The following is an 18,662-nucleotide window of genomic DNA, read 5'->3' as shown; positions in this document are numbered from 1 at the left end:
AATATACTTTAAACACTTCTAATTCTAACTAGAAAATACTATCGAATGAATTACTAAGCGAAAATATTATAAACTAAATAACTGTCGTAAAGACAGCACAGTTGTATTCACAGCTCAGCACATCACAGGAACCAAGCACCTTTCTGTGGTTTCTGTCTAGTTGGTGCATTTTACTGCTGTCACTGACAAATTGTTGACCTGTGTGCTTTTGTACAATTAGTACAACAGGCCAAACTGTCTAGCAAGTTTCTTTATTTCAGTGGCCTAGTTATGGGGAAGGGGCATCCATTTGGAAATTCTGTGTGGTTCTCTCCCTGAACTACCTGCTAGATCTGATCAATCTGCAATGTGATACTTGTCTTTCAACAATGTAATTTTGGATAATATAAACCAGAAGACAGAATTCAAAGAAAATTTATTATGAAAGTACTGAAACGTCATCATATATAACCCTGAGATTCATTTTCTTTGCAGGCAATCATAGTAAATACAAGAACCACAATTGAATCAATGAAGGACCATGGACAATAGCAATGTGCAAAAAAAACAACAAACTGTGCAAATGCATAAAAAGTAAATAAATAAGCAATGAATATTGAGAACATGACATGAGTCCTTGAAAGTAAGTCCATCGGTTGTGAGAACACTTCAGTGATGCGGCAATTGAAAATATCTCCTCTGGTTCAAGAGCCTGATGGCTGAGGGATAATAATTATTCCTGAACCTGGAGCTGTGAGTCCTGAGGCTCCTGTACTTTCCTCTTGATGGCAGCAGTGAGAGAATGGCCGGGGTGGTGGGTGCCCTTGATGCTGTTTCCTGCAACAGCGTTTAATGTAGATTTGCTCAATGGTGGGGAGGGCTTTATCCGAATTGGACTGGGCTGTATCCACTACTTTTTGTAGGGTTTCCTATTCAGGGGCATTAGTGTTTTCTTATAGACTGGTTGCATCAAGGCCTGATATCACACATCTATAAAAGTTTGTTAATGTTTTAGATATCATGCCAAATCTTTGCTAACCTCTAAGGAAGTAGAGGTGCTACTGTGTTTTCTTCATAACTGCACTTAAGTACTGTGCTCAGGAGATGATAACACTGAGAAATTTAAAGTTGCTGACCCTCTCCACCTCTGATTCCCCCTGACGATGGCCAGATCATGGGCATGTGGTTTCCTCCTCTTATAATAACCAGCTCAATAACCAGCTCCTTGTTCTTGCTGACGATTAGTGTGAGGTTTTGCTATGGCACCACTCAGTCAGATTTTCAGTCTCACTCCTGTATGCTAACTTGTCACCACCTTTGATTTGGCCAGCGACGGTGGTGTTAAATATGGCATGGAGCTGTGCTTAGCTTTACTGCCATAAGTATAAAGCAGATAGGATGCTGAGGAAAATTGTGGAGGAGATGTTACCAATTTGGACTGACTGGGGTCTGCAAATGAGGAGATCGAGGATCCAGTTGTACAAGGAGGTAATGAGCTCTAGGACTAAATTAGGTTTGAGGAGATGGTGGTATTGAGGGCTGAGCTGTAGTCAATGAAGAACATCCTGACGTATGTATCTTTGCTGTCCAGATGTTCCAGGATTGAGTGAAGAGCCAATGAAATGGCATCTGCTGTTGACCTGTTGTGACGGTAGGCAAATTGGAGTGAATCCAAGTTGCTTCTCAGGCAGGGGTTGATGTGTTTCATCACCGACTTCTTGAAGCACTTCATTACTGTGGATGTTTGTGTTACTCTGGCTGATGGTCATTGAGGCAAATCTGTTGGGTTTACGAGGATATTAAATTTTGACTTCCAAGTTGAATTCAGAGCCTATATTTCAAAACCAACTATTTCACACAACTCCATCCTTATACTTTCAAGACAAGCAAAACCAGAATCAGTAATACAAATTATAAATGGTTTTACCTTGAAAGATTCAACAATTACCAAGATGCTAAATTAACTTCGTACTTTCTGTAATTCTGTGTACTACGTGCGGATTATAATTTAATACTCGAGTCTAACTTAAATGCTTAACATTATTATTTTGTAAATACTTGTTATGAAAGAGATTTTTGTCTTCTAAGATGTATTATCTCAGAAGAGGATCATCTTGTGGTCTGCAATATGGCATCATAATTAGAAATGTCTCTACTAATTTTTGTAACATGCTATATATGTTACAAGTGTTTAGACTGCTTTGATAATTTCTCACAGACGCATATAAGATTTTTCTTCATACTCTTGAATATTTTTCATGCTCAGTATGAGAGTATATAGGTTTCCTGTCATTACTGAAGGAGCCCCTTCCAATCTACATCTGCCTTGGAAAGCGTAAATCTATTTGGGCCCTCTAACGCTGATAGCAGTCACATATGCTTTGCAAAGGCAAGCAGTGAGAGATCCAAATGACGTTATCATGCATGGGCAAGGTGAGGCAGTAGCCATGCTAAAACATATAATAATTTATGAAGAATATGACAAATGATAAACAAAGGGAAGGAATAGCTTCTCTGTAATGTTAACCAGGAAACGATTTTGAAAATGAAAACTAATGGGGGTAAAGGAATATCTAAGATAGAAAATCAAAATAATGATGCAAACAAATTTACATAATTCTTCCACAACAAGCATGCCTGAGAGGTTGACTTAAAATCTTAGCCTGTGCAGAAATCAGCTGAATTCTTGAAGTATAAACACTAGAATCTGCAGATGCTGGAAACTTTGAGCAACATGTGCAAAATGCTGGAGGAGCGCCTATGGAGGGCAATAAACCTTTGACATTTCAGGCCAAGACCCTTCATCAGAATTGGAAACGATGGGGGCAGAAACCAGTAAAAAGGTGGGGGAGGAGGGGGGAAGTACAAGTTGGTGGGTGGTAGTTGAGACCAGGTGAGGGGGGAGGGCAGTAGGAAGGACGAAGTAAGAAGCTGAGAGTTGATGGTTGGAAGGGGTAAAAAGCTGAAGAAGGAGGAATGTAATAGAGGGAAATGGGCCATGGAAGAATGGGAAGGAGGTGGGGAACCAGAGGGAGGTGAAGAGAGCAAAAGAAGTGAGAGGATAACCAGAATAGAAAAAGAAAAGGTTGAGGAGTGCATAATTACCCCCCTCCTCCCTGCTGTCATGACCTACCCATCAAATCTCTCTGGTTCCCCACCACCTTCCCTTCCTTCTATGTTCTACTGCTCCCTCCTATTAGAATCCTCCTTTTTTCAATCTTTTTATTGATTTTCACATATACACAAAAAAATAACATAGTAATAAGTAAATTATAAATACAATAGACTTGAAATCACATTGATAATAAGATAATAATATCCTACTAAACATCAACAAAAGAAAATACCTTAATCAAGTCCACATGATTATATGAAAAAAAAACAGAAATAACCATTAAAAAAGAAAAAAAAATATTAAAAAATATGTGAGAAAAAAAATATATATTAAAAAAAATAAAACACTAAACTAAACTAACATAGGCAATAATAACAGTTTACAAGTATAAGATAGTGTCAAAGAACTCCGGAACTCCATACCTGAACATGAATAAGCAGAAAGGTCTGGAGAAGGCCAAATTAATTCATATGAAAATGTCGAATAAACGGTCTCCAAGTTTCTTCAAATTTAATTGATGAGTCAAAAATAGTGCTTCTAATTTTTTCCAAACTCAGATAAGAAATAGTTTGAGAAAGCCATTGAAATGTAGTAGGAGGAATTACTTCTTTCCAATTTTGTAGTATAGACCTTCTGGCCATTAATGTTACAAAAGCAATCATTCGTCTGATTGAGGGGGAAAACTGATTACCATCTTCATTTGGTATGCCAAAAATTGCAGTAATAAAATGAGGTTGTAAATCTATATTCCAAATTGAGGAAATAGTAGTAAATATATCCTTCCAATAATTATGTAAAGTGGGACATGACCAAAACATATGGGTCAATGAGGCCACTTCTAAATGACATCTGTCACATAGAGGGTTAATATGAGAATAGAATCGAGCAAGTTTATCTTTAGACATATGAGCTCTATGTACAATTTTAAATTGTATTAAAGCATGTTTAGCACATATAGAAGAAGAATTAACCATTTGCAAAATTTTTTCCCATTTATCTGTTGATATGTTGTATTGAAGTTCTTTTTCCCATTCTTGTTTAATTCTAACTGATATTTCTGGTTGTATCTTCATAATCATATTATAAATAAAAGCTACTAATCCCTTCTGACAAGGATTTAAGGTAAAGATCAAATCTGTAGTGTCCATCAAAGTTGAATTAGGAAAAGATGGTAAAACTTTATGTAAAAAATTTCTAATTTGTAAATATCTGAAAAAATTAGATTTAGGTAATTCAAATTTATTAGAAAGTTGATCAAATGACATCAAAGTATCTTCAAAAAAGAGATCACGAAAACATTTTATACCTTTCCTTTTCCATATGTTAAAAGCTTGATCTGTCCAGGAGGGTTTGAAAAAGAAATTAAATAAGATAGGGCTATCAAGAACAAAGTTTTTCAAAATAAAAAACTTACGAAATTGAAACCAAATTCGTAATGTATGTTTAATAACAGGATTAAATATTTGGTTATTAAATTTAACTAAATCCGCAGGAAGACAAGAACCAAGAACAGAGAATAGAGAATATCCCTTTACCTCATTACATTCCAAATTTACCCACTGTGGGCACAGTGGTGAATCCAAATCTAATTTCCAATACAATAAATTACGAATATTATTTGCCCAATAATAAAATCTAAAATTAGGTAAAGCTAAACCACCATCTTTTTTTGATTTTTGTAATTGCTTTTTACTTAACCTAGGGTTTTTATTTTGCCACACAAATGAAGAAATTTTTGAATCAATGTTATCAAAAAAAGATTTAGGAATAAAAACTGGTAGGGCTTGAAATAAATATAAAAATTTCGGTAAAATCATCATTTTGACAGCATTAATCCGACCAATTAATGATAAAAACAAGGGAGACCATCTTGTAGTAAGTTGATGAAAAGAATCCTCCTTCAGCCTCTGAGCTCTTTCACTTATCACCTCCCAGCTTCTTGCTTCATTGCCCTCTCTCCCACACACCAGCCTTTCCCTATTGCCTACCAGCTTGTGCTCCTCCCTCTCCTTCATCCTCACCTTATCCTGGTTCTTGCCCTCTTCCTTTGCAATCCTGATGAAGAGCTGGAAAGGAAGAGGGAGAAATGTGGTATTGTTTATTCCCTACCATAGATGCTGCCTGATTTGCTGAGATGCTCCAGCATTAAAAATGCTTCTTAAAGTATTTTTACTCTTTTAACTAAAATTAAAAAACACCACAGAAATTTTTGAAATGTAAGTTGTCAGCACTGTTAAAAGCATTTCATAAATATCACGTTAAAATGCACGAATAAAGCCTATTTGTAGCTCACAATCCTGAAAATTAGCAAATTGGATTCCCATTCTTGGGTGTTGGATGTACTTGTGAGTGGTTTTCTGCCAATTACAGCTCTGCTTATAGGGATCCATGTTAAGTGGAATAACAATTTATAAAAACTGTTAAGGTGAAGGGAAACAAACAAATAAGCAAACAATAGCGGGGGATGGTGCAAACATGAGGAGATCTGCAGATGCTGGAAATTCAAACAACACACACAAAATGCTGGTGGAACACAGTAGGTCAGGCAGCACCTATAGGGGGAAGTTGATTTTTGGGCTAAGACCCTTCATCAGGACTAACTGAAAGAGGAGATAGTAAGAGATTTGAAGGGGGGGGGGGAGGTCCAAAATGATAGGAGGAGGGGGAGGGGTGAAACTAAGAGCTGGAAAGCTGATTGGGAAAAGGGATACACAGCTGGAGAAGGGAGAGGATCATAGGATGGGAGGCCTAGGGAGAAAGAAAGGGGGAGGGGAGCACCTGAGGGAGGTGGAGAGCAGGCAAGGAGTGATTGTGAGTGGGGCAGAGAGAGATAAAAGAAAGAAAAGGAAAAAAAGGGGAAAATAAATGAGGGATGGGGTAAGAAGGGGAGGGGGGCATTAACAGAAGTTAGAAATCAACGTTCATGCCATCAGGTTGGAGGCTACCCAGATGGAATATGAGGTGTTGTTCCTCCAACCTGAGTGTGGCTTCATTTTGACAGTAGAGGAGGCCATGGATAGACATATCAGAATGGGAATGGGATGTGGAATTAAAACATGTGGATGGTGTGCTTTTCCAATCCCATTGCAGTTCCAGCCTGTTAAATGATGGGGATTTCAGAATGGGAATGGGACGTGGAATTAAAACGTGTGGATGGTGTGCTTTTCCAATTCCATTGCAGTTCCAGCCTGTTAAATGATGGGGATTTCAGAATGGGAATGGGACGTGGAATTAAAACGTGTGGATGGTGTGCTTTTCCAATCCCATTGCAGTTCCAGCCTGTTAAATGATGGGGATTTCAGAGAGGATCCATTTCGCCAGATTCCTCAACCCAAAGTCTACAATCAACTATGTTTCTTTAAAAAAAAATAATCCCACATCCCATTTGTGAACTGGAAATGACGTTAAACAGTCTTTTTTTTAAAAAAAAGATGTAAATGACAGATAAAGCAATAATGACTGTAACTCTGTGGTAATATTGCTCATCTTTTCACTTGATTGGTTAGTGAAGACGAAGGCCTTTAATTTGCCTTTCTGTTTGATGCACCGTCAATAACTCACACTGAGACGTAGGCGAGATATTGGCTTTTATTGACTGGAAGAAGGAACCAGGAGTGAGTGTCTATCATACAAGGTCTTGGAGACTGAGGCCGAGCTTCAGGCCGCAGGTCTCCTTTATACAGGGGCCTGTGGGAGGAGCCACAGGAGCAGTCAGCAGGGGCGTGTCCCGACAGGCACATAGTTCACCACACTGTTTAAGAAGCTGCCTCACTGCATGGTCCTGGAAAAGGCAGAAATTTGGAAGCTGTACAAGGGTACAAAAATGTTACTTGGTTGTGCTTCATTATGCCAGTAATTTCAGCAGCATTGTGATGAACCATTTCTCCTACAGTTTGGGCCCCTCTACCTTCAGACAGTTTCCCCACAGGCTGGATAAGAATCCATTGTTGTCTGGCTTTGATTCAAGAACAATGGCAGTCCAGTCACAGCCAGTCAGTAAAATGCCTAACCTCTTCACAGCAGGGGCATCCTTGTCCTACATAATCATTGCTTGAATCATAATGGAAATATCACTTAACACTAGTTTGTAAGTAAAGGGCCTTGATTGTTAGTTGAATGCTTGTAAAGTGTATCCTTGCTAAGAATAAATGTGTTGTATATTATGACATTACGATGCAACATATTTTAATGGAACAAAAGGAAACATTTTAGGAAATCTGAAACAATGCTGAAAATTACCAGTAAGTTGGGCTGAATCTGTGGATAGAGACATTTAGTATAGCTTTCAAAGGATTTGAGCTAGTACATGGAAAATACAGATTTAATGAATCAGAATCAGGTTTAACATTACCAGTATGTGTGACATTTGTTAACTTGTGGCAGCAGTACAGGAGCAGGCTTCTACACCCCTTCCTGATAGTAACAATGAGAAAAGATCATGTCCTAGATGGTGGGGGTCCCAGCGATGGACCCTGGCTTTTTTGAGGCACCACTCTAGAAGATGTCTTGAATACTGTGGAAGCAAGTGCCCATGATGGAAATGACTAATTTTACAGCTTCCTGCAGCTTACTTCGATCCTGTGCAATAGCGACCCCCCCCCCCCCCCCAAATACCAAACAGTGATGCCACCAGTTGAGCCAGATGAGCACTCTGTGATATATCTGTAGAAATCTATGAGTGTTTTAGGTGACATACCAAATCTCCTCAAACTCCTAATGAAATATAGCTGTTGTCTTACCTTCTTTGTAGCTGCATCGATATATCAGGACCAGGTTAGGTCTTCAGAGATATTAACACCCATGAACTTGAAATTGCTCACTCTCTCCATTTCCGATCCCTCTGAGGACTGGTGTGAGTTCCCTCATCTTATCCTTTCTGAAGTCCATAATCGGCTTTTTGGTCTTACTGGTGTTGAGTGGAAGGTTGTTGCTGCCACACCACTTAACTGGCTGGTATATCTCGCTCCTGCGTCCCCTTTCTTCTCCATCTGAGATTCTGCCAACAATGGTTGTATCATTAGCAATTTCATAGATGGCAGTTGAGCTGTGCCAAGCCACACAGTCATGGGTGCAGAGAGAGTAGACCAGTGGGCTGAGCACACACCCCTGAGGTGCACTAGTGTTGATTGTCAATGAGGTGGAGATGTTATTTCCAATCAGTACAGTTTATGGTCTTCGGGTTAGAAGTCGAGGATCCAGTTGAAGAGGGAGGTACAGAGGCTCAGGTTCTGTAACTCCTCAATCAAGACTATAGGAATAATGTGTTAAATGCTGAGCTGTAGTCAATAAACAACATCCTGACATAGGTATTTATCTTGCCAAGAAATTTTTATTCCGGCTGTTCCAAAGGTCTAGCCTCATCCGGCAATAGATCATTTGTTTCTGAGAGTCAGTGATGACAAATGTTACAAGGTGCATTGGGGTAGTTGTGCAAGTGCTTGTGTTATTTCACACCCAGGATAGGTGCTTCATTGACTTTGTAATGGAATTAAAAAATATAAGTTTGTGACTGACAGCAATTTTGTTTCAGATCATGAGTGTGATTGCAAATAGACAAACTGATGGCAAAGGTCTAGCTTCAGTAAATGCTGCAAATTGTGAATATTTCAGTGTAGCATTAAGGTTCACAAGATGCAAAGCATGAATACGTAATTATACTCCCCACTTCTACCACACCCCAACCCACGTGACAATTACCCATAATAAACAGACAACACAAAATACAATATAGACAGATTGAACATTGATACGTAGCTCCTATATCCCAGCCCTTTCATTATTGCACAATAATAATTACAAGTACATGCTGCTAAAAGTAGAAGACATAAAATTAACATTTATACAAATCTCCTCTTTTTTTCTTCCAGCAAACACAGTTGTCATCTAGGTCAGAGGTTCCCAGCACGCAGCCCAGTATAGAGTGATCTTTATCACCACTCTCTGTTCAGTCAGTAAGTCAAGTCAAAATTGTGAAGTTCATGGAGCTGTAGTGCCACAAACCTCAGATCTTGGTTGTAGACCTGTCGGGACAACCGGTCTTATTCTTGATGCACACCTGCCACAGAAATCCTCTTCTGTCTGGAAAGACTTGAATGACACTTGAGTTTCTAGGCACTGTGTAGTCAGCGATACCTCCTGGGAAGAAATTGCGTTTTGAACATGATTATTTCTGACATTCCTGTAGCTATCCCTTTGCTAGTGTTACAGATGTTTAGACACTTCAAGCACAGCTGACCTAACATGCCATCCACCAACTCACAGGACACAATCTTCAAGTACTGGATTGAGCTTGAAAATATAATTATTCCTTTTTACACCTTCTCCCCTTTGCAATCTCTAATTCATCTGGAAATCTCTTTCCTTGGCAAAAACACTGATTTCCATTTCAGCCTTTCTAGGCGTCTCCACTGAGAGGCAATTACAGCCATTCTGAACTTTGACCTTCTCAGTCTCTCTCCCCAAAGAATACCCTTCATCCAAGTCAGATTGAGCAAGAATGAAATTCAATTCTTATGACTAAAAAAAAAGAGCAGTTTCTTAACTGGCCACTGCTGTCTTCCTCAAATAGGTCCAATAAGAGAAATGATGGATTGTGTGTGTTACCACGTCCAACTCCTCTTCACTCTTTTAAAAAAAAATCCTCTAGACTTCTGGATCGTCTGGCAGAAGTTCTCCAGAACCATCAGGATTCACAAGCCATTCTCTTTCAGGCTGAAGAAAATACAGAGCTCCTGACACTCCTGTCTTATTTTTAAGGGAAGCGTTCACCTTCAGCCCCCCAGAGACCAAATCTGCAGGGTTACTTGAAGTGTTTACATACCTCTATTGAGATGTTTGTGAGACCTTAAGAATTTCTGAAACTCTTGTTAGTAATAAAGGTTCTGAACCTGCTTATTACCAAAACAGTCTAAACTTGGATTCACTCATACTACTTTTCTAGCTGCACCACCCGCTTGGAGCACCAGCCATATTTCAATTCAAGGCTGTCCACGCATCCATAGCGCTTACACCAGACCAAACAAACAGCGTTCAATTCAAATGTTGGCAATCGGGATATTTCAGCACTTCAGTAAAACAAATTGAGAAACTCTTGGTCAAACCACACACCGTTGAGCAAATGGTTCCCAGTGGCTGAGCAGTGCTGACCACTCCAGACTGTGTTCAAGCCACAAATACTCAGCACCAATCATCACTTGCTGCAAGCTGCCCTGGCCTCTTGGTATTGTGATTCCAATTTTGCCAACAGGTCCGAGGCAATCATTCGTCTATGGTGTTTGTTTGGTGTAACTATTCTGTTGACAAAATGTAGCATTTACTTTAAAACAACCAAACCACTAAGCACGGGTGGGGGGGGGGGGGGTGCACTTTACACTGTATGTCACACTCCACAAATAACCAAGTTCAAAGTCGGAGGAAGTATGTTCAATCCTTTATTAAAAAATCAGCAAAGATGAACAATCTTGTAACTATAAAACGAACATAACTACAAACAACAAAATAAGCAGGCTAAGCATACTTAAATGTACTTGAGTGTTAGATTTTAAACATTAGTGTTAAATGGTCAATAACAAATATCATTCCCCTGACCACCTCCCTGCTCTGACCAGATTAAAACTGACCAAAGCATGAATGCATTGCTATATTGTTCTCTTCTTCTACACCCCAACCCACTTGACAAATTACCCATAATAAACATGCAACAAAATACAATACAGTCAGTCAGAAAATTGATACATGGCTCCTACACCACATCATGTCCAATTAAACATTTGGTATGTGCTGGATGTTTAATTAAGATTCTCTTTGTGTACTTCTGCGATCGTAATGAAGGCTGCTGGTGTGTGATAGTGTCAAAGGTCAATTGTGATTGGTTGGGATGTTTCACTGAAGATGTCAAGCATGAAAATTGAGAAAAAGACTGTAGATGCTGAAAATCGGAAGTAATGCCCAAAATAGTGGAGAAATTCAGCAGTTCAGGCAGCAAATATGGAGGGAAGTAAACAGTCAACATTTTAGGTTGAGAAACTGCATCATTTCTGGGGAATGAAAGAGGAGAGGGACCTGGTAATGGTCTGCTCTGAGCATGGGGTATTCTTAACCAAATTTTAAAGAGCTGCACTGAGGTGCTAAAGGGTTTAAAGGTGTCTGTAATATATCTGAGGCAGCAATCTATTAGAAATTAAGAAATTTTTTTGTTACTTTTTCATTCTTGGTTATTGCCCTGCCCTTGCCATCCCTCTCCCTATCATGGTTTCTCGTATCATTCACTGACCACTCCTGATTCCTTTCTTCTATGCCAGTTTTTTAGCCAATCATTTCCTAATGCTTATTGTTTCTGTACCCTCTACTAGTCTCATTATCTCAAACTTCCCAATTGAAGCCAGTTTTGCCCATCATTTGACTCTGCTGTGTTCTGTGTTGCTTGCCTCTGTTTCTCCCTGTTCAGATTTCTCCCAAACTGCTCGGAGTTTCCAACAGTTTCTGTTTTAATATCTCCTTTGCACTCCCCAAAGGATTCCTCTCTGAAAGGACAGGAGATTGTGGAGGACTGGACTTTGTGTGTGCCTGTGTAAACTCTATTGGTTTGTACATTTTGCAAAGGGCTGGCATGGTAGAATGTCAGTCACTAGGCCTTGTTGAACACTGGTGTGGGTTCCTGTACAGTGACATTTCCAACATGGATGCACTGGGTCATGGGTCTCCAACAATTCTGTAACAGTTCTAGTGTTCTGCTGCCATCTATTGAAGTATTTCTGGGGGCTTATTCCCACCTCTGTAACATTGGCCAGCTCTGTCACAGTGTTGGTTTATTTTCTGCAGAACCTATGGTCCACCCCTCTGTTATTCTACAACTAACATTGCCAATGTCGTGCTGGCCTATCTCTCATCTTTTCCCTACAGCACCTGCTGCTTGTTGCAGTTATTGCAGCTTCTTTACTTAAGTGGGGCTAGCTGTATATTTGAGCACCGGCTGCATGTCAAAATTCTCCTCATCTCCATGACCTTCCTCCCATCTCATATTAGTGTCCCTCAAGATCTCTGCACTGGTTCATCTGTTTTGTTGTGCACTCCTGAGTTTATCATCTCTCTTTAAGGGCTTGCTTTCAACCACCTAGGCTTCCTTAGCCTCTCGATCTGCCTCGGTCCATCCATCCTGGGATGACTTGTGGTAAAGTGCCTTGTGATGTTGCATTCTGTTGGCGACGCTGAACAAAGCAAGTTGCTGTGGCTGTCACGCTTCGCCGCTTTGAATCTCAATTTTGCTGAAGTTTAAATCACAAGGTAGCACAGTATAGTCTTTGTACTGCTCTTCATATAATCACACTCTTGGTCCTAACTAGTCATCAGGGTAATTATGTTGATTTCCAGCACAGTTAGAATTAAGAACTGAGACAACAGTAGTGACTTGTCGGGCTGTGTTGAATTATTCATGTGAGGAACCCATAATTGTAGTGTTTGTCATTATGTATGGATGGATATTAATTTGTATGTACATTTTAAAAGGCATAGCCGTACTCTAACTTTTAATGTTACTCAGAGCGCTTTTCTGCCTGGGATAAAATGGCTACAGATGGAAAATTGGAAAATAGATACAGGATTTTAAAAAATCTGATCTTATGAAGAAAGCAAATTCTTATAGTATGGAGAACAAATGTTAATTACAATTTAACTGAGAATAAAGGATGGTGTTTGTTTTCATCGTAGAATTAGTGGTAAAACTAAAGTTGATTTACTAAAGCTGACCTAATTCCAAAATAACTTCAGTGTATGAGGTTGAATGAACTGAAGATTCCACAGCTTTCATAACCAAACTCTTGAGCAGTGTGAGAATCTTGTGACTGAAAGCTAAGCAGCATCTTGGGTTCCATACCAGATATAGTGCTGAGTATTCCAATTACTCAACAATATAACTTTGTTTCAGTTCTGAATTTGACTCACTGGATTACTCTGTTACTCTGCAGATGAGATTATGCAACAAGAAATAAGGCCCCTACTTGCAGTTGATATCATCGAGCAACTACATAAACAGTTTGCTATCCTATCAGGTAGGAAATTAGCTTTTTTTTTCTTTTTTTTTAAAGTACATGTTGTTGCCTGGCATATAGGAAATATTTCTTAACTTTGGGTGTTAATAGCTTTTAGCGAATTTCATGACTTGCTTTTCCTCAATGGTCAACTCTTGAAGGCGGTTGTATTTATTTGTACGTAATGAAAATATAATGAAGACTGGACTGTGCTAACTCTGCTGTAATTGTATCCTATTTTGTCATTTACATTGTTATCCCAATTAACATATAAAATGACCATTGCTTAACTAACTGAATTACAGCAAATACAGAAGTTCTTGTCTTCCGTCCTTGTAGTTAACCCTCACAGTTCTAGTATAACTCTGGAACATTCCATTAACACCTGATTATTTTCTGTACTTGCACATATTTTAATGAGTTATGTTCATCAAACCCAAGTCTCTTGGGACTTTTACTCCTTCCAGCATCCCGCCATTAGGCCGCACTGGAGTACTGTGTACAGTTCTGGTTGCCCCACTGTCTGAATATAGGTATGTGGACAGGAAGGGAATGGAGGGTTATGGGCTCAGTGCAGGTTGGTGGGACTAAGTGAGAGTAAGCGTTCGGCACGGACTATAAGGGCTGAGGTGGCCTGTTTCCGTGCTGAAATTGTTATATTTGATTATATGGTTTATGTATGGAAAGATGTTGAGGTTTTGTGGAGGGTGCAGAAGAAGTTGACCGAGCTGCTGCCTGGTTTCGAGGGCATGTGCTAGCATGAGAGGCTGGGTCAATGTGGTTATTTTCTCGGGAGTGCCAGAGGCTGTGTTGAGACCTGATAGAGGTTTACAAGATTATGAGAGGCATAGATTGTGGACAGGGTATGTTTCCCAGGGTTGAAATGTCTAATACCAGAAGGTGTGCATTGAAGGTGCGAGGCAGTAGGTTCAAGACCGATATCAGAGGTAAATTCAGAGAGCCGTGGATGCTTGGTATGGTGCTAGAGGCAAACACCTTAGAGACTTGTAAGAGACATTTGGATAGGCACATGGATGTCAGGAAGATGGAGGGATATGTAGGTAGGAGGGATTAGTGTTTGGGGGTTTTTGATTTGATTTTTAGCTGGTTCAGCACAACATTGTGGGCCGAATGGCCTGTTCCTGTGCTCTACTGTTCTAAGTAACAAACTTTTTCTTGGGTTTAAATCAAATGGCTTCACATTTATTTGCACTGAAACTTAATTTGCTACATTTTAGCTCATTCACACAATCTACAATTCATACATAATAGTTCTAATTGCCCAATTTTCAGTGAATATTTTTCACCATTGCCAAAACTAGGTCAGTGGTTTTCTGACCCATCAGCCACCTCATCAAATAATATTTTAAATATTTGCTGCCTTAGTACAGTCATATCCTGTCAATTTGACTGTCATCCCATTTCTCTCTATTATATTCTACATTAAGTTTCTTTTAATATTTAATAATTTTGCATTATCCCCCAGATTTTTTAATCTTTTCCAATTATCATGAATATGTATTTTTCTTTCAAGTTTATATTGTCCCTGGTGTCTCAATTTAACTATGGATTTTTTTTCCTTGACAAGTGGTGGTTCAGTAGTGGGTAGAAAATTGATCCACAGTGCCTATAAAAAGTATTCACCCCCCCCCCCCCACCCCTGAAAGTTTTCATGTTTTGTTGTTCTACAACATTGAATAACAGTTTGACACAGGTCAACAGAAAAAGACTTTTGTGTCAAAGTGAAAACAGATCTCTACAAAGTGATCCAAATTAATTACAAATATAAAACACAAAATAATTGTTTGCACAAGTATTCACCCCCATCGAGTCAGTATTTAGTAGATGCACCTTTGGCAGTGATTACAGCCTTGAGTCTGTGTGGATAGGTCTCTATCAGCTTTGCACATCTGGTCACTGCAATTTTTCCCCATTCTTCTTTACAAAGCTACTTAAACTCTGTCAGATTGCATGGGGATTGTGTGTGAACAGCCCTTTTCAAGTCCAGCCACAAATTCTCAATTGGAATGAGGTCTGAACTCTGACTTCGCCACTATGTTGTTTTTAAGCAATTGCTGTGTAACTTTGGCTTCATGCTTTGGGTCATTGTCTTGCTGGAAAACCAGTCTTCTCCCAAGTCACAGTTCTCTTGCAGACTGCATCAGGAATTCCCTGTATTTAGCTGTGTTCATTTTACCCTCTACCTTCACAAGCCTTCTAGGCCCTGCTGCAGTGAAGCATCCCCACAGCATGGCCCAGCCACCACCATGCTTCATGGTAGGGAGGGTGTGTTTTTGACAAAGGGTGGTCTTTGGCTTATGTCAAACATAGTGTTTAGTCTGATGTAAAAAGCTCAATTTTTTGGTTTCATCAGACCATAGAACCTTTTTCCAGCTGACTTCAGAGTCTCCCACATGCCTCAGGCAAACTCTAGTTGAGATTTCATGTGAGTTTTTTCAACAGTGGCTTTCTCTTTGCTTCTCTCCCATAAAACTGCGACTGGTGAAGCACCTGGGCAAACAGTTATTGTACGTGCAGTCTCTTCCATCTCAGCCACTGAAGCTTATACCTCCTCCAGAGTTGTCATGGTGTCTCTTAGTGGCCTCCTTCACTCGTCCCCCTCCTTGCACGGTCACTCAGTTTTTGTGGACAGCCTGCTTTAGGCAGATTTACAGCTGTGCCGTATTCTTTCCATTTCTTGTTGATTGACTTAACTGTACTCCAAGGGATATTCAGTGACTTGGAAATTTTCTTGTATCCATCTCCTGACTTGTTCTTTTAAATAACCTTTTTGCAAAATTGCTTGGAGTGTTAATTGCCTTCATGGTGTAGTTTTTGCCAGGATACTGGCTCATCAGCAAGTTGAGCCTTCCAGATACAGGTGTATTTTTACTACAATCAATTGAAACACACTGACTGCACAGGGGTTTTAAAAACAGATCTCAATTTAACTAATTATGTGACTTCTAAAACCAATTGGCTGCCCCAGTGATGACTTGGTGTGTCATATTAAAGGAGGTGAATACTTATGCAGTCAATTATTTTGCATCTTATATGTAATTAATTTAGATCACTTTGCAGAGATCTGTTTTCACTTGGACATGAAAAGCCTTTCTTGGTTGATCAGTGTCAAAAAAGCCAAGCAAATCTATTGTGATTCAGTGTTGTAAAACAATCAAATGTGAAAAATTCTGGGTGGGGTGGGGGTAGGGAGAGGAGATACTTTTTATAGGTACTGTATATAAGATTAAGAATTCCCACTGAACTCCGTACTCTGAACAATCAGCTTCTGCCGATGGGTAAAATAACAATCTCTGTCTCATAGAACAATAAAACACAGGAGCAGGCCCTATGGCTCATGATACCTGTGCCAACCATAACGTCAAATTAAATCCCACATTTACCTACACACATCACTCTATTCCTTACCTCTGCTTGTCTAAATGCCTCTTTAATGTTGCTTACAGTATCTGTTTCCACCAGCCTCATCTGCATCCTCACCAAAGTTTGCTTATCTGTCCAGTAATGTGACAAATGCAACTGTGCACGGTAGACCAGGTACGGCTTAACTGAAGTTTTATACAGTTGCAGCAAGACTTCCTGATTTTTTTGGTTGGTACTCCAGCTAATGAAGAAAAGCATGCCATAAACTGACTTTATCACTCTATCTACTGTGTTGCCACTTTCAAGGAGCATGGACCTGTACTTTAAGATCCCTCTGTGTACATCAATACTTCATAGGGTCCTACCATTGACTACGTACATTACCATTGCATTTGACTTCCTAAAGTGAAAAAAAATGCATGTATCTGTATTAATCTGCTCTTTCTCTGCCTATATTTACAATTGATCTATATCAGACTATATCCACTGACAACCTTTGTTACGTACTCATGACACATAACAGTGGTGCCCTTGTCACGTGACTGGGGTTGAAGCTGTACAGGACTTGAGGTGATGGTCTTGTGATGGTGGAGTGATGTCATTTTCCCACCAGTAGAGATCATGTGACAGGTTTTTTTTACAGGTTATAAAAGGAAGACCCCCACCCTGTGAGGAGGGGCAGTTCGTGGCTGGATTTGCCAAGTTGACTTCATGCCACTGCGTGATTTAAGTGATGACGCAGTTTAGTTGAAGGATGACGTTTTTATCTAATGCCTAAAGTTTAAAAGGTCATTGCCAGCAGGTTCTTTACGATTCTGCTAGTTCAAGAAATTAGTGGAGAGTGAAGTTCAAAGTTTGGGAGTTAAAGATCGAGGAGAATCGCTTTCTATGGTGAAACGGGTTTCGACCTTTGTTTGATCCTTATTTGGAAGGATTTCGTTGACTATCTTCGTGTTAATCCCTGGGTTTACCAGAAAGGATTGAAGGTAGTGAGGAAGGAAAGGTCAGTGTCTTTAAGCCGTTTCGTTTCGTAAATTCTTCGTGGGAAGTTCGACGTCGGGGATCGAAGCAAGCGACGTGAAAGAGAATTTGAGTCTTATAAAGTCTCTCCTTTTTTAAATGGACTGTGAGCATATCGAACTTTTGGCAACACCACTTTAAAGAACTGTTTTTGCAATATCGCTTTAAGAACTATTTAAGCTGCCGCACAGCAGCTGTTTCCGGTTACGTTAGTGTTTGTTTACTTTTGGGGGTTTGTTTTCTGTGTTTAATAAACGTGTTGTTTGTTATATAAAACCCTTGCCGAACTCATGTATTTATTGTTGCCTGAATACATAACACCTTCCTTACTATCTACAGCCACTAACTTTTCTGTTGCCTCCAAGCTCACTAGTCAACTTACCTACATTTTTCATCCAAGAGATACAAAAGAGGCCTGAGTGGTGATTTTTGCAGAACACCATTGCTTACAGACCTTCAGTCAGAGTAACATCCTACCACCACTAGCCTTGGTTGTCTATGACCCAAGGCAGTTTTGAATCCAATCTGCCAAGTCACTATGTGCCATAACTCTCTGGATCACTGAAGACCATGAAGACAACATGGATTGCTTTATTTTCCTCAATCAGCTTTGTCACCTGAAAAATAAAGTCAGTTAGATTAATTAGACATAACTTCTCTACATGAAGCTCTGGCAATCCTTATAAGTCTATGCTTTTGTATACCTGAGTAAATCTTAATCCTACGAATCTTCTCCAATGACTTGCCACACGCTGATGTAAGGCTCACCAACCTATAATTTACTAGATTTGCTTTGTACCTGGACCATTTGCTCTGGTTCCAGGCATTAACGCCCTCCTTTGGTCCAACCCTTTCCTCGGTACTCTCTTATTTTTATCATACACATTGAATGTTGTGGTACGATTTTCCTTTGTCCTGCTCGGCAACATCATTTTGAGGTCACTGTTAACTCTTATGATTTCTTGTTTCTTTCCTGCTTCCTTTAGATCCCTTTTCCTTTCTGACTCAATTTCTAACGTCTCGTATCATCGTCCAGGATTCCTAAATATTGCCGTCCTTTTCTGTCTTCATAGGAACACGCTGGTCCTGGGTTCACGCTGGCTAGCCTTTAAATGATTCCCGCACATCAGACATGGATT

General features: G+C 39.7%; 1 protein-coding gene and 1 long non-coding RNA gene across 2 annotated transcripts in view; one reads left to right on the top strand and one right to left on the bottom strand.

The window, feature by feature from the left end:
- The window catches only part of mcf2l2 (MCF.2 cell line derived transforming sequence-like 2), a 312,522-nt gene that overhangs the window by 69,965 nt on the left and 223,895 nt on the right, over window positions 1-18,662 (top strand). The window contains exon 4 of the mRNA XM_059944935.1: window positions 13,057-13,140. Coding sequence (XP_059800918.1) covers window positions 13,057-13,140 — 84 coding nt within the window. The remainder of the gene's footprint in view (window positions 1-13,056; window positions 13,141-18,662) is intronic.
- LOC132378245 (uncharacterized) lies at window positions 350-9,642 on the bottom strand. The gene is made up of 4 exons (XR_009506941.1): window positions 9,095-9,642; window positions 7,834-8,090; window positions 5,116-5,160; window positions 350-1,758 (listed from the first exon to the last, which is right to left on the bottom strand). It is a non-coding gene; the product is annotated as an uncharacterized LOC132378245 (long non-coding RNA).

Source organism: Hypanus sabinus, chromosome 2, assembly GCF_030144855.1.
Source record: "Hypanus sabinus isolate sHypSab1 chromosome 2, sHypSab1.hap1, whole genome shotgun sequence".
Lineage (NCBI taxonomy): Eukaryota > Metazoa > Chordata > Chondrichthyes > Myliobatiformes > Dasyatidae > Hypanus > Hypanus sabinus.
This window is presented reverse-complemented; position numbering and strand designations above follow the sequence as displayed.